This window comes from Lepisosteus platostomus, chromosome 8 (assembly GCF_059453375.1).
Source record: "Lepisosteus platostomus isolate fLepPlt1 chromosome 8, fLepPlt1.hap1, whole genome shotgun sequence".
NCBI lineage: Eukaryota > Metazoa > Chordata > Actinopteri > Semionotiformes > Lepisosteidae > Lepisosteus > Lepisosteus platostomus.
In genome coordinates this window covers 59,069,004-59,084,495 of record NC_142618.1, presented here as the reverse complement: position 1 = coordinate 59,084,495, position 15,492 = coordinate 59,069,004, and the positions used below count along the sequence as shown (strand labels likewise).

The 15,492-nt window shown below is 40.7% G+C and overlaps 1 protein-coding gene across 7 annotated transcripts in view; it reads right to left on the bottom strand.

Annotated features, from left to right (window-relative positions):
- The window catches only part of LOC148657609 (phosphatase and actin regulator 1-like), a 125,830-nt gene that overhangs the window by 71,489 nt on the left and 38,849 nt on the right, over positions 1-15,492 (bottom strand). The window contains exon 1 of one of the 7 annotated variants that reach the window (XM_088644086.1): positions 14,735-14,917. The exons of 4 other annotated variants lie outside the window; for them this stretch is intronic. Coding sequence is in view for 2 of the 3 variants with exons in the window: in XM_088644085.1 (XP_088500211.1) it covers positions 683-932 (250 nt within the window). In the remaining variant the exon portion in view is untranslated. Of the gene's footprint in view, positions 1-682; positions 1,297-14,734; positions 14,918-15,492 lie in introns of those variants that run through there. 2 more of the 7 variants (XM_088644085.1, XM_088644082.1) reach the window with 2 other exon arrangements.

Below are 15,492 nucleotides of genomic sequence, written 5' to 3'. Positions count from 1 at the left end.
AAAATGTGATAAATGAATTATTTCACACAGTTTCATTACCCATAGAGTGTGAATGTGTCCGATTTTTGTGTCCACTGCCTCTTTGTTTTTACTTTCTTGACATGAGCCCGAACAACCATAAAAAAATATTTATGTTAAAAAAATATAATAAAACGACATTGTATCGGATGCTAATGTACTATCATCTCTGAATTGACAAAGATCATCCTCTCTTCGCATATTCTTTACAGCGTTTTTTTTTTTACAGTTGCCTACATCTGAACCAGCAAACAACGAAGAGAACTGAATAACATTCTGCAACAGAGCGGGGAGACCGGAGCATATCGATTAGCTACACGCTCTATATATTAATAATAAGCACACGTATGTGAGCTACAGACCGAGGAGGGGTGGGGGGTGTTTTACAGCCGAATTGCGGCTTGTTTGTCTTCTGCACGTTTTATTGTCAGGATTTCCACGCACACTTTGCTGTGAAAACAGCCCTGGCCATCTCGGGGGCTGTTTACAGCAGCGAGCCGCTCCGCCGCCCCCGCCGCCACCAGCCCAGCGGGTCCAGCGGATGCTCCCGCACTCACATGCCGCACTGGCCGGGCTGAGCGACACAAACAAATCCCCCAAAACAAAGACGACAGCACACAAAAAGAAAAAAAAAACCCTGCGCCCTGCTCGCTCACTCACTCACCGTCCTGCGCCTCGTTCCCGCGGCTGCAGTTGCTGCAGATGTGCTTGATTTCTTTGCCTATGTGGCAGTGGATCATGAAGGACATGTTATTGTGGTTCGCGGGCTCCTTGTGGTTGGCGAGGGGTTTCATCCTGACCAGGTAGAAAGCTCTCTTTTTCGGCTTCTCGTCGGCCATCCCCGCCGGCGTGCCCTCCCTGTATCCAGCGGTCACCCAGGTCCCTGGCAGCCTGGTGCCGGCAGAGTCCGCCATCGGTTCAGAGAAGGACTAGTACTCACTCGAAGTGATTTACGTCTGGCTGCTCGCCACACAAGGAGGGGATAATGAACAGAAAGGTCCGCGATTGACTCCTATCGACCCTTCTGGCTCAACAACTCCAACCAATAGTCTCGCTGCCTGACGCTTTACTATATTATTATTTCCTCTTCTCCTTCGGTTCAGAACGACTCCCAGCATGTAATAAAACCTCCTCAGCTGTTCGAGAGCTTAATCATTTTTGTAGCTCTGCGTATCCCTGCAGCTTACGGTTCAACAGCCACCCCCATTCTTTAAAATGCAACAAATGATACAATTAACCGTGTTGTGCCTCTGACGCTCCTAACGCTGCGTTGTCGGATCTAAGGCATTTACAAAGCACGCCCCAGTCATTATCATGGAAGGTTGCCAGTTCACGAAAACACAGTTACAATACCAACTATTGCCCAAGTCCGTTTTAAAAACGGGGACTAATGACTTGGCTTTGTGAAGGGTCGGGTCTTAACGCGTTCCAGTGCGGAGAAAAAGTTGCAAAACGTGCTGACAACAAAATTGCATTCTAGGTCTGTATACCTCTCAATAAAATGAGAGTACTAAGGGGGAACCCGTTGGATGGGGTAGTTAATTTATCAGTATGATGTAGTAGTTCAGCATTTTCGATGGAGTATTTTAAAACGCCTTAAGTCCTGTGTAACACGCCTGTCCGGGTGTTGAATGTGTACAAAGAGGAGCCATTGTTCATTGTATTTGTCTACCCTTGGATGGGGGGGTTAACGACACGATTGCGACGCCGGTGTGTGTTTGTGCGCCTCAGGTCACCCTCTACGCTTCACGTACTGAGCTCTGTCTGTGCTGTGGTCAGACCGCTCTCCGAGCGATTAGGGACCAATCGAGAAACGCTTCTCACAAACTGTATGCAGTCTATAACGCTTGCTGATGAGACTTAAAAGTAATATTTTGGATTGGGAACCTGATAAATCATTTAAAAGGAAATCTGAGAATTAAGTTTGGAATAAAAAATGTTCTTACCAACACTGAAGACATGGTGAGAAATACTGGCAGACAAGCCTGTTTTCAGCTTGGACCTCTTCAGCATTGGCAAGAGCTTGCTTTCTTTAAAAAGTGATTTCCAGCTCGATTAAGAAAAACTGTCAACGTCTGGAAAGAATCCAGAAATGTTTTCATCATCCTCATGATGATATTTGAGTTTTCCTGTCCGGGACCACAGTTAAGATAACATTTCCTACAGTACACAGTCCAATGGCCACTGCAGCACTGAGAACTCTGGTACACAGGGAGGAGAGCCACCTACTGGTCAACCAACACCACTTCCAATCCAGCAGCAACCTGATACTACAGATACTCTACCAATACAGGCCACACTCAGGCTTGCTTAGCTTCTGGTAGGTGAGGACACTGCTGTCTGCAGCTCAGATTATTCCTTTAGAAGGAAGGTTTTGTTACAAAGTCACGGGATTGAAGATTTTAAGAAAGTGAGAGTTCAGATTAGGAAACTGGGGCAAACACCTTTCTCACAAATGCCTAGCCATTGACGGAAATAGGCCAGATACGGGAGAATTTAAAGAGAACTAGTCTTTTAAGAAAAACACTGTAGCTTTAGGAACAAAATGTTTCATGAGCAGTACAGTATAGATTTAGTTATCTTAAGTGTAATTTGAACATATCTTGATGACATTTTGCTCTTCAGAAATTCCAAGCATTTTAAAACTGGCAAATTAAAAAAAAAGAGCTTGATTTAAAATTGTCCCAGGCAAATTAAAGGACATTCACTTTGATATTAATATCTCCAAAAGTGTCTTAAATTGTGACATAGCGAAGCCCTTGTTAAACTTACAAAAGCAGTTTAAAACTTATTAGTAATAAAAAGAACAATTAAGAGAAGATATTTAAAGTATGGTTTTCTCAGTCCCCTTGGTGTTGAATAACGTGTTTTTGCATGCAGACTGATTTTGTTTTTGTATTATTTGTGGCAGTGTGGTTTATGAAAGTGATTGCATTTCTAAAAAAATAAAATAGGATTTTGGAATGGACTACTCCTTGCTTCAGATAAGCAGCAACCTGTGAGGTGCTGTTCAGAGCAGTTTTCTCTCGCTAGTGGTCGATCAATAATTAACAATCCCAAGTCAATACCTTCATTCACAAATTCGTCTGTGTAGGACAGTGCTGGTGTGATTCACACTGTGCACTTTCTTGACCTTCAATAACACTGAGCAGATTCATTTCCGTGGAGTGCTTCATAGACTGTTAGAGCTCTTCTTCTTAGCTCGGGTAAGATTATGAGATTCTCCTTGGTTAGTGTTGCTGAGGACTTGTGAAAGGTATAGTACATTGACACATACAGTATGAGGTGTGACTGTTAAATAATGATGCCTAATACACAATTAATACCTGAACGTATACACCCTATTGAGTGTTGTCTAAGAAAAAACGGTCACTCTGGGAGACTATACCTTATTCCAACAATGCCTTTGCTCAAAACATTTTGGGATTTTTTCTTTTGGAATTGATTGCAAGACCTGCATTCTCTTGAACATCAGTGTTGACAAATGTTCTTCCTTGGAAGGTGTAACTGATTCCTGGAAACAGCCCAGAGTCAATCTGATGAATGAGGTGGGTGGTCAGGCTTTGTCTTCACTGTTTCTGTCACTGAATCTTCACAGTAGTGTTCCTAATGTTCAGGATTTCTTTCAGAATGCGTTTGGCTTGTTTCTTCATCTACAGTTAACTGTTCTGATGTCATTCTCACAAATAACAGTTGATTCAGAGGAACCAAATCTCAGACCTTTACATTGGCCTTGAGGGTGATTGGACAACTGCTTTGTGACTTTAATTCATCCTCAAAAGCTTCCTACAGCAAGCACCTCACTTGGAGATTTAACTTCACGTGAAATTACATTTTAAATTAAATTTAATTATATTCCCTAAATAACTGCGTCTCCTTTTCATGTCAAAACAGGAACTCCTATTCAGCACAGCTGCCAGAACAAGACCAAATCTCCGACCTTTATACTTTACACTGCTGTTGCTGTAAGTTTAGATATAAACCACAAAGCCCCGGCTTTATCACTCCTCCCCACACATAAAATACCCTTGTAACCCTACAGTCACACCTTGGGCCAGAGCATCATTCACAATCTTGATTAGTGCTTTAGAAACATGCCTTTCTATACACTTGGGGATTAATGTCTGTCATAGATACCTTTCCATTTCAATGTCAAGAAGCTAATCCATTATCATAAGAATCAATATAAAACCCTTATGTTACCAAACAGCCTTCATCACTATTCTTGTTATGAGAAAACACAGTAGAGAACACACCCATCTGGCTGCACACTCATGCAGCATCACACGCTATTTAAAATTTCTTTTAGGATTTTATGAAATTACATCTGAATTTCTGAATAATATATATATATAAAATCTGAATTTAATTCCCTCTCATGTGTTTGCCAGTTTAGTAATACACACTAGGTTTGTTTCCATTCTGAAATATCATGTACTAGTGCTACTGCTCATTATTAACATACAGGGTATGCACACTTTTTTAAATTAGAAATGAGAACTTGCTTGGAATGGGTATATAATAACCTACAAGCCCTGCATACTCTCACAAGAAATGATGGCAACATGAACATGGCACAGGATTCTACACGCAAGGAAAGTGTTTATGTCTGAAACCAAGGTCTTCCCTTTTCCTCATTACGCTGAAGAACTCTAGTCCAGAATTTCCCAGTCTCGATCCTTGGGATCCAGACATCTGCTCATTTCTTGTTCCAGTTCGGTTGAATTTGAATTATTTTCAGTTCCTAAAATGAAGGAGGGTGTTTTAACTGTCGCAACTCTTATGTTACATAAAAACCCCAACCTGTCACAATGCCCACATGAAGAACCCTATGCAGGTGACGAACGAAAACAGTTGGGCTAGGCAAGGTCGGCGTCGGTGAGGCAGGCGAGATCCCCAAGGCTGAGAAGAGAAGAATTCCTTAGAAAGGTTTAGAAACGGTGGAGGAGCTAGGAGAACAGCAGGCTGTTTAATTCCAAGCGATAAAGTGCGGGTTGAGGAAGGTATAAAGAACAGGTGTGGTGAAAGGCAAGAGGCGTGACGGGATGATTATTTCGGGCGCTGTCGTTTCCGAGAATTGGATCGGGCTGGTGTCTGATTATCTGAGATTGTGGGAAAGTGCCGGCGTTTAGGACGGTTAGGGGACTGATTATGAGGGATCATGACACAACCTTTATCAGAGAATAAAAAGCTTGCAAGGGTTCTAGCCAAGCAACGTGTCTGTGCCATTAAAGATTCACACGAGTAAAGATGAGCACCAGCTGGTGTGTGGGACTCCAGGACCGGGACTGACGATTCCTGATTTGGGGCGGTCAAGGAATCACAGCGTATTTTGAAAATTGAAGCAATATTGGGCGGAGCAGTGGCTCTGTGGCTCAGGATCTGCGCCTGTGGCTGGAAGGTTGCCATTTCAAATCCCGCGGCTGGCAGAGGAATCCTACTCCGTTGGGCCCCTGAGCAAGGCCCTTAACCCCAACTGCTCCAGGGGCACTGTATAAATGGCTGACCCTGCGCTCTGACCCCCAGCTTCTCCCCCTGTCTGTGTGTCTCATGGAGAGCAAGCTGGGGTCTGCAAAAAGACAAATTCCTAATGCAAGAAATTGTATATGGATATTAAAGTGATCTTATCTTATCTAATATTGCAAGAATATTACTAGAAACCTTTGAGTGGTGAATACCTAGACTGCTGATCAGTTCACAATTAATTCAATGAATTTCACATCCTGAGATTAATCACAATCCTAGACAGAAACTCAAAAACTATGCATTGGCTTCCTAATGTTTTAACTGCAGAATACAGTACAACCCTTAATAAGCCCAATCGGTGCTACAATGTTATGATATACCATTTTTAAAAAGACACGTTATTTTTTCTAGAACACCTTTCAAGAGGTGTAGGTACTTCTAAATGGCAAAAATCAGATTAGTCTTTTGAGAAATTAATCATTTTAGTGTTTGTATACAGTATATACAGTATATACTGCACATCGGATTCACATCAGTGTAATGCAATCTACGCCACTCTGTATCCCTGAAATGTGGAGAAAGGAAAGGTGGGAGGGGGTTAATTTTAAAGGGTAATGAATGATGATTGCATTTATATAGTGCTTTTTATCCCAAAGCACTTCACACATAGATGAGACTGACTTCATCCTCTACTGTGGATATACTCACAGCAGCAATGCTTTTTTTTAGTTTTGAGTCACATTTCCAGAACACAAGGTACAATACATTTGGAAAATAAGACCAAATGAAAAGGGCTGGGGGAGGGGATAATAAAGGTATTTTGTTACAGCACATTGTGTTCATGGTGTGTTCAATGGAATTACAAGTATTATAATACACCTCATGATGGTTTGTTTGGACATCAGTCTACATTAAAAACTGTACATTTCTATATATTAAAGCCTATAAATGACTTTCTTAGGAACTTGTATTGCCTGTACCAGTATGGATTTTGAGATTATATTAATATGAAGAATAAGCAGAGGAGCAGAGGATTTTAGAGGATATTTATAATCCATCAGATGACACCATAGCTCTTAAAGATAATGTTAGGATGGAGCCTAATCTTTTTTCTTGCTCCTGAGAGCTATAAACCTACACTTCTTCTATGTCATCTGCTCTAATGAATGTTTATTAAAATCAAATTAAAATGTGCTAACACATTATTCTGTGCATACTGTTCATAAGAGCTTACTAAGTATTTGATAATATTGCACTGGTAGTACAGGTTCTCTTTACAGCTGTCGTATTCTCTAACTTAACACTGTTCCAAAGGAAAGACAAACAAAAACGGGAACTACTGTATAATTGTAGACATTCTGACACTGTAATGAAAGAAACAGATTATTCAAAAGATAACTCATTGCCAGAAATGAATGTGAAAGATAAGTAAATACAGTGAATGTTATGGTGTGTTTCTAGTGTCTCTAGAATTGTATGTATTGGAGTTCTTCAAGATATGGAACGTTTAAGCAAATTTTAGATGTTCATTTCATCACTGCTTCTCAACACTGAATGATCAACATATCTAAACCCTTTTGTTATATCTAACAGAGAGTTACACTAATGTTATACTTATGTTAAAGAAATGAACACATTTTGGTTTTGCCTTTTGCAAGTGACTTTTTCCCTTGGAGACTTCAAAGTCAATCCTTTGCCCTGCTTTGACTGAGCAGCCCTGAACTGTGGTGAAATGAAGCAGAAACCTTTGACATAAAAACAAATGCCCTTCAGACAGCATCCGTTCCTCTCAGATGAAGTATACTTGGCTGTTTACGAGCAGCTTGAAAGCCCATGCCAAATGCTGACATGTGATCACCTGCAGTGTGCTTCGCTTCAAACCCCCAAGACTTATTTTTATGTATTTTTTATCAGGTCTGCTCCTTTTCACTGTTTAAGCAGGACAAAAGAACACAAACTCTTGTGATTTTCACCAAGATAATCTCTAACAAAGTGGTTTATTTATTAAATCACTGAGAGAGCTGGACAAGAATTCTCGGAGAGCATCGTTGATTATTGTCTTTATGTCAGTTCCTCCTACACTGAGCAACACTCCTTTTACCATCTTTCTGTAGCATCTGGACCTTTATGAATCCTTTATGAATAACGGAAACAGCACTGTGAATACAATACACAACAAAACAGCCACACACATCGGCTGAAATTGAAGATAAAACAATAAATACTATGTGGCATGAACATCTGGATAGTTCAAGTGTTTGTATATTGCACACATTCCATTTGATCTTTAATGGGGATAATATTTGTACACTTCCCTGACACTGCATGGTATAGCTTGCTGTAATATAATTCAGATGACACTGGAATGGGGCATCATGAAATATGAAACATTTGAACCGTTGTTGGGCAGCGCTGAGAGAATACTGGATACTAATATTGAAAAAATTAATTTCTCAATATTGTATCTAGAGTAGATACACTCTCAAGGGTTTTTAGCAAAGCAATTTTCTTGTTGCAATTTTAAATGGTTACCATCACAGTTTGAACTGCATGGAATTATGCTAAGGACAGAGAGAGTAAAAAAGCATGCCCAGACAGAGGATTGTGATAAGACAGCATTTTCCAACCAAAATAACAGTGGTTGTACAAAGTGATGCCAAGGAAAAACACTGTGTGTTATTTTGTTACTTCATTTACCTGTCATAGGTGCAGAATGAAGCTTCCTTAAATGCTCATTAGTTGCCAGAACAGAGGTCTTGCCTTTTGACATAAAACTACATCTGACTTTTGCTTAAGTGTTGTCTACTGATTTAGAAATACAGTGGAACAGTAAAAAAAACACTTAAGGAAAATCTTATGACACTACATAATATTACAAATATTATTATTAGTAGTATCATATTATTAGTAATAATATGCTTATATTATTAGATCTAATAATAATATTATTATAAATAATATGATTATTTAAAAACATATTGAACTGCTCACATCTGCTTTGATGATGGATTGTCTTATTTTTCTTAATTATTACCAGAACTAACTTAACCTATTATAACGCTTTGAGATCTCTGTAGGTGTACTTGTCACGCACAAAGCAATAGTTGCCCAACAATTAAAGATCTTCTCAGCAAAGCTTTGACATTGGGAAGCACTGCTAAATGAATGTAGGTATAGCTCATAAATGTTATACTGTATGTAAAACTGTAAGGATTTATTTATTACTCTACATACAAAAATAAAAATCAATATTAATGTGGATTCTATTTGATCACTATAATGTTCTATATTATTGATTATTGAGTAATCAATGGAAACTCCCTGGCATATCATACTACAGTACTAACATCATGTTCAATGTGTTTAATGCGCTGTGGTATCCCACGGGAGACAGCATCATTTACAGTGTGTTTACATTTTATATACTGACACTGTAAATAGTCCCTTTAATAGCTCTAATGCTTATTCATCCTTCCACTATTAGAAAGGTGAATTTCCCTGGTGAGGGTCAAGGCAATCCAGAGCCCAGGATACAAACCAGGATTGTCCTTGGATGGGACACCAGTCTGCCACAGGGACAGAGATGCATTATTTAGATGTAACAACAGACCTAGTCAGCAAGTCTTAACAAGACAGGAGAGATCTGGAGCGCCCGACAAGAAGCCGTGTGAACGCAGAGGGACCCAAACGACTCCACAGAAAAGGCACACTGGCCCAGAATTGAACTTCAGGCCCTAGAGCTGTGGGCCGTCTTCACTAATCCCCAGGCCACTGTTCAACTCATGGGTACTGATATTCAGATCACAAATATCTTGATGTCTTGATAAAAAAAAGCTATAGTAATAAATTAACAGTGTTGAAAAAGAAATACAGTAGCAGTGCTATATACAGTAGAAGGGGACACGGGAAATGTAAGTAAAGGATGAGGACATAACCTTTCCCCTCACAGAGGTTCATGATAGCAAGGCATTGCGTGTTTATCCCTGGCTAGACCTGCCATTGAGATGGAATCAGATGAAACGAACAATGAAAAATGGAAAGATGAGATGAGACAAAATGAACAAACTAAGAAAAAAAAGCTACAACCTTGTTTTTCTTTCTGCGTAGCTTTACGGAGACAAATTATTTGATCTGTGTGAGGGTTATAGGGGAAAAGCACAAGGTTTTAAAATGGGATGGTAGACAAACAGCTCGGTCCCAATGGAGCTGGGGCTGGATGCCTATCAGCTCTCGGTCCCAATGGAGCTGGGGCTGGACGCCTATCAGCTGACGACAAAGCACTGAAGCCAGTGTTGCAGGAGCACAGTGAAGAGCAGTAATGAGTGGGGATCTGCCTGCGCTTACACTTGTGATGCACAGTGCAGCCTGGTAAGACATTTACAAAGCTGTGCTTTCATGTGTGACATGCGAATGCAAACTGAGGAGAACCAAAGTACTGTACTGGATTTCTACAGAAAACAACAGTGGACACAGTATGACCGTCTTCATATTTCTCCAAGGTGGCCTGTATTATTTTTTGAGCAAAAGTAGTCTTCTTGGTATACTACCAGTACTCCCCGACCCACCAAATAATCAAGGAAGAGTATTACTGTATATCATTTTCTTAGAAGACAATTTTATTTTCCTTTTTTTTTGCAATAATACAGTATGAAACTGTTTGCTGTCCCGACTACCAGTCCTGGTGTATCAGGCAGAATCAAATATACTGCAATGCTGAGACAAGTTCTTCTTAATGCACAGTGAATCAATAAACAGAAGGCAAACAGTTCAACCCAAAGATGAACACAGCACTCACTGAAAACACCGAATGCCAGAGGTCCTACTGCATGGGAAGCTGAGGATCCCTGAGCCACTTAGGGAGTCAACCTGTCATAGCTGACAAATGAGCAGCCCTGGATTTAATCCTGCTATCTCCAGTCTATGGAACACCTCTTCTGTGTGCTAGACAGGGGTCGCTACAGGAAGAGTCACCTACAGAATAAGCCCATCCATTTAGATATTTTGCAACATATCAAACATGCTGACTGATTCCACCTTCTTTTTCAAGTAATATTTACACAATTAAAAAAAAAAAACACAGAGGCCTTTATGGGCTGGTACAGTCTGCAAAAGGACATTCATCTCCAATTCCGCAATGTACTATTTTGCTTTTCAGCAACAGCGAAGGAAGGAAGGAAAAAAAACTGTTGAGCAAAAATCCATTAAGCCTCTACTGTATATTTTATAGCCAGATTGTCTTCCTTAATCACATCAGGTTCAAAAACTACAGTAGCTGCAATGAAATGGGTTTTTTTTTTTTTTTTTGCTGGCTTCCTAGGTCAGGTCAGGCAGGATGGGTAGAGGGGACTGAGGGACAGTACTGCCCGCTCACATGCACAGCAGCCCGAGTTGCTGGCAGGGCATTGGTGAAGCTGGGTCTCACCGCGGGAAAATGGGTACTGGAAGTCCGTAGTCTGACACCCAAGCCCTAATATCTGGATGTCTGTAGACCCTGGTGCAGTGCCGCGTGAATTTGCTTGAGTATTTCTTGCAGAGTGCTTGGAATGCAATGCTTCTGAGTTTTAAATAGCAGGAATTCGGAGACGATTAGGAGAAAGCATGGATGCGAGCTCGTCCGGATGCACGGAGCTGTACATGACCAGACATCTCCCTAGCCCTGCCAGAGTGCGCAGGCCCTGTGTCAGTCCCGTCTGGCCCCTTTGGGTTCATGTCAGACCATCATCCCTGAGCGAACCAACAAAACAAATGGCTTAACAGAGAGAAAGGATTCCAGTACAAGCCATAGGAGAGAACAAATCAATTTAAAACAAAAACTTGAGTGTACTAACTGTACCAGCTATAATGTGGAAACATGCTTAATAGATCATTTTAATAGACTGAAATAAAAAAAAAAACCACTGGTGTCTCAAACTGTCACACTTTTTGTGTTTGTAGTTGTTTATCATCATTTCTTTGATGTGCTGCATCCAAAAGAACCAACCCCCTTAACTGTGTTTTACAAATTTACTGAACTCAGCTGGTCGCATCGATGAAAGACCTATCACATGTAAGGCTGAATAACTGCAGATGTTTAAAAATGCATTAAAAGCTCTCCGAGGGTTAAAATTCCAGGTCAGTTAGTCCTACCTAGGTGTGAAAACTAGAATTGGCAGAATACCAACTTTTTTCTCTGAAGTAGAGAGTTGAAGTATCACTGTTGCAACAGGACTTACTGCTTTATTCAAAATACCTTTATACACTGTTTTACTCAACAATGTCAATGTCGTAAACTAATGATGCACATTTGGTATTCCATCTGAGTTTGTGACTTCCTCTGTTGTGCAGACGTGTTTATTCTGAAATCCACAAGGGTGTAACCTAGTGAAGAGCTACACAAGCACCCTTGTCTCTTCTGTGTGTACAGTACATATGAGTTTGACTCTAGAAACACAACACTCTTGATAAGGTAAACAAAGTAAAAACCCATAAATGTTTCACGCTTACAAAACCAGATCATTTAATTACCCAACTGCTGAGAGATGAATTGGATAAATTTAAATACACCCTTCTTGTATTTTGCAATTTACCCCAAACCTTTAGTGATACAAAGTAGTAGTAAATGTAAGAAATGTAAGTAAAAAATCTCATTTTTTAAAATAAGCAAGCGTGTGTTACAAGTGCCAGAATAATTCAGAAAGCGGTGTATTTTGTCATTTCAAGTTTTCAAAGCTGAAAGAGCTCCCGCCGATTGCTCATACGATTTCCAACGCGGAACAATCTAACATTAAAAAAGTGATCATCAAATCACCACCTTTCACTCGACACATACCGTCAAGCATAGAACAGGCACTCCTTAAGGGCCACGATCCGCCAGGTTTCCTAGATGACCACTAAGTTAACTTGAAAGTGAGCAAAGACCTGGAAACAGTGGTGATGCACATCAAGCCTTTGGCCGATTTGCAGCTTCTTTAGCTACAAACTGCGACAGTGAGAGTTTGAAGATATAAAAAGAGCAGGCCTATAAGATAAATGGCACCTCCACCAACATCAAGACAGGGGAAACCCCAACGTGTTTCTAGCCGAAGCAGAAAATAAACAAACAGAGCTTGTAATAATGGCACTTTGGCTTTTTCAGTGACAAGGGGTTCTCAAGCTTGCCCTGATTTTAAGGTACAAGGTACAGCCTGAGCCCTGCTTTTTACCACACTGCAGATGAACTGTGTTTAAACCCTGTCCCAGTGGGAAAAGACCAATCAGATTCTGCATGATGTGTGCAGCGGAGTGATGCATTACCCTCACTTAAGAATCAACAGGAAGATACAGTATTACACACCATGGCCAGACTCTCATATAGAGCCTCATGAATACTGTACAGCACATCAGTGATTTCTGAAGCCTTGGAAATGTCTACATGCATAACTACAGTGTCTACTGCCTTAGACCTTCACAAGGTTGGGAATCAGTTGGGAATTATAAGATTAGGCCTCCTGCTGGTATTCGATTCTGTGTCTTCGAGTTACCTCCTAGCATCTGAGTTGCACAGACCACACCCACGGAGGAGATGTCAGTCATACCAAAAGGCATTACTCTCTGGGTGCAGGAGACTTCAATAATATGGGGTGGGGTGGGGTGAAATCACTGTAGTATTGTCATCTTTCACACAGTCAGACCTATTAAACCTGCACTCATACAAAGAAGAGAGGTTAATGTCAGTAAGCCCTTATGCTGTACCATGCACAGTGTGAAAATATAGTTAGTTTTAATTTTAACAAGAAGGGGGATTATCAACTCTAAACGCCAGCTAGCTAGAAGCTGGCTAAAACTAGTTAATGCAGGTAGCGCATTTTCTGCTGACTGGGATTAAGAAAATGAAGCACATATCAAGCCTGTGAAAATCTGCCTTTACTTCACAGAGAACTGCAAGGCCCGTTGTCACGGGGGGGAGAAATGACAGATTGCTTTTAGTAGATAATGTTCCCATGGAAACAAACCATTATTGTTAGTGTTGGTCTCAAAATTTTAATTAAATTATTTTATTATTTACGTTGCTTTTGAATAGGTATCTTTCGAAAGCCAGTCAATCCAGATACTGGTCTCAGAATGCTGCTGTTTCCTACAGCCAACACAAAATCATTACAGTATGGCTTCCATCGCAACGCCTGTTACGTAAAAGCCACTAGGAAGCTATGATGAAGCAGTTTAGCCTCCAACACCAACTTATGAAAACCCCAACCTGTAAGATAAAGACATGTTTCTGTGGCTGACAGCTGTCCTTGGAGTCCTGCTTTTTTTTTTTGAGGCCTCTATAAAAATGCTGTCATGTTACACTCATTTTCAGCAAACACACATTTTTAAAATTCAAAATACACAAACAAAACATCCCATATCTGCAGAAGAGCAGATCACAGTTATGCACTGCACACTGCAGCACATGAAATGGCATGGCAACAGCCCATGTTAATTAGTTTGAAAGCATCGTTAGTGACATAACAGCTTTACGCCATAAATGGAAACAGCCATGAAACCTTTCTTTAGAGGTAGGTTTCTGGAAAAAAAAGGCTTGCCATTCATTAAACGGCTTAGCTCAGTAACTAGAAAGGATGTTTCTGATGGCACAGGAAAAAAATTGGAAATAAAGGAAAAAAAAAACAGAAGACCACATGTGAGAGGAAGGGTAGCTGCATACGCGTCTCAAGTCTAAATGTGTTCTCATGTCTGTTGCCATCTGCTTAAAGGTAAGAAATCTTATCCTGTTAAACTGTATATATTAGATGACTAAAATACACTTCAGATGTACAGCTCATAACATTTCATCAATTCATAATAGCAAAAAGCTTGTCAAGAACACAAATAAAGCCCTCTGCATGTAGAAACCACGCCAGATTCTTCGATCCTGCATGCACCATGGAGCTCAGCTTTGCAGTTACCGATTTTGCAGCCTTCATGTTCAGCCTTCTAAGCTAAGCCTGCTTCAATAACGAACGCCTGGAGTTCGCAGGACGAGCGTGAGCCACCTACAAGTGCACAAGCACAGCCCTTACAGCTCTGCAATAAAAAGCAACACAGATAAAGCATCTCCTGAAGAGAGCCAGAGCCTACAGTATGTGCATCAGTGACTCGCCCAAGGAAGCTTCATTCCAGCACAGCACGCAGAAAGGGGCTATGCCTCTCTTGCATCCTGAAGAGTGTCTTTCAGACAACAAGAAGACTAGTAATGCGAGGGAAAGCAAAGGCTACATCTTACAGACAATAATATTTTGCTGCAGCCTACCTCCACAGTGAATACGGTGCCTATCTCCTTCTCCAAGTAGTCTCGAAGGACTTGCTCATTGCGAGGAGACTCGGAATGCAGATTGCTATGTGTGTGTCGGAGGGCAGGCTGGGAGCACCTCTGGAGAACGATGTGCCTCCCCTCCCTGGATGTCAGGCAATGCTGTCTGAAAGGCACAAGAGCTTCACAGAAACAGCAGCGCTGACTACAGCAGGAAGAGCAAGACCACTGTAGCATTATGTGCGAACCGGATTGTGTGCGCGCAATGTGAGTTTTTCTCTCTTTTTTTTTGCCACATGCTGAAAAACGGTGTGGTGCTAGTTGACGCGCAGTTTGTCTTCTTCTACAGCTGCTGAAACCACATGAGGCATGGAAGCATGATTGTGTAATTTCAGAACAACACAGGGGGCCATTTCTTTCCTGTGCGCGTTACGATAATTATTTTAAAACTAAAGGCAGCAGTGTTCTATCTGACTTAAAAGATTTCCTTGAAAACACTCAAAGATCACCCTTTTCTGACTGTTCAGTGACATACTGTACTGCATTCATTCAAAAAAGACATTCAGAGGGACAAAAACATTTGCTTTCTATATCCAATCCTTTAGCAAATTAGATATTTACCCTCTTCAGATTTCAAAATTCAGAGAGTTTGAAGGCCTCTGGTTAATTTACTTAATACGAAAAAAAAAACATTTTAAGAAATGCAGTGTTACATTTCTGGACCCATTAGCAATGATTTTTTTCCAAATAATAAAAAA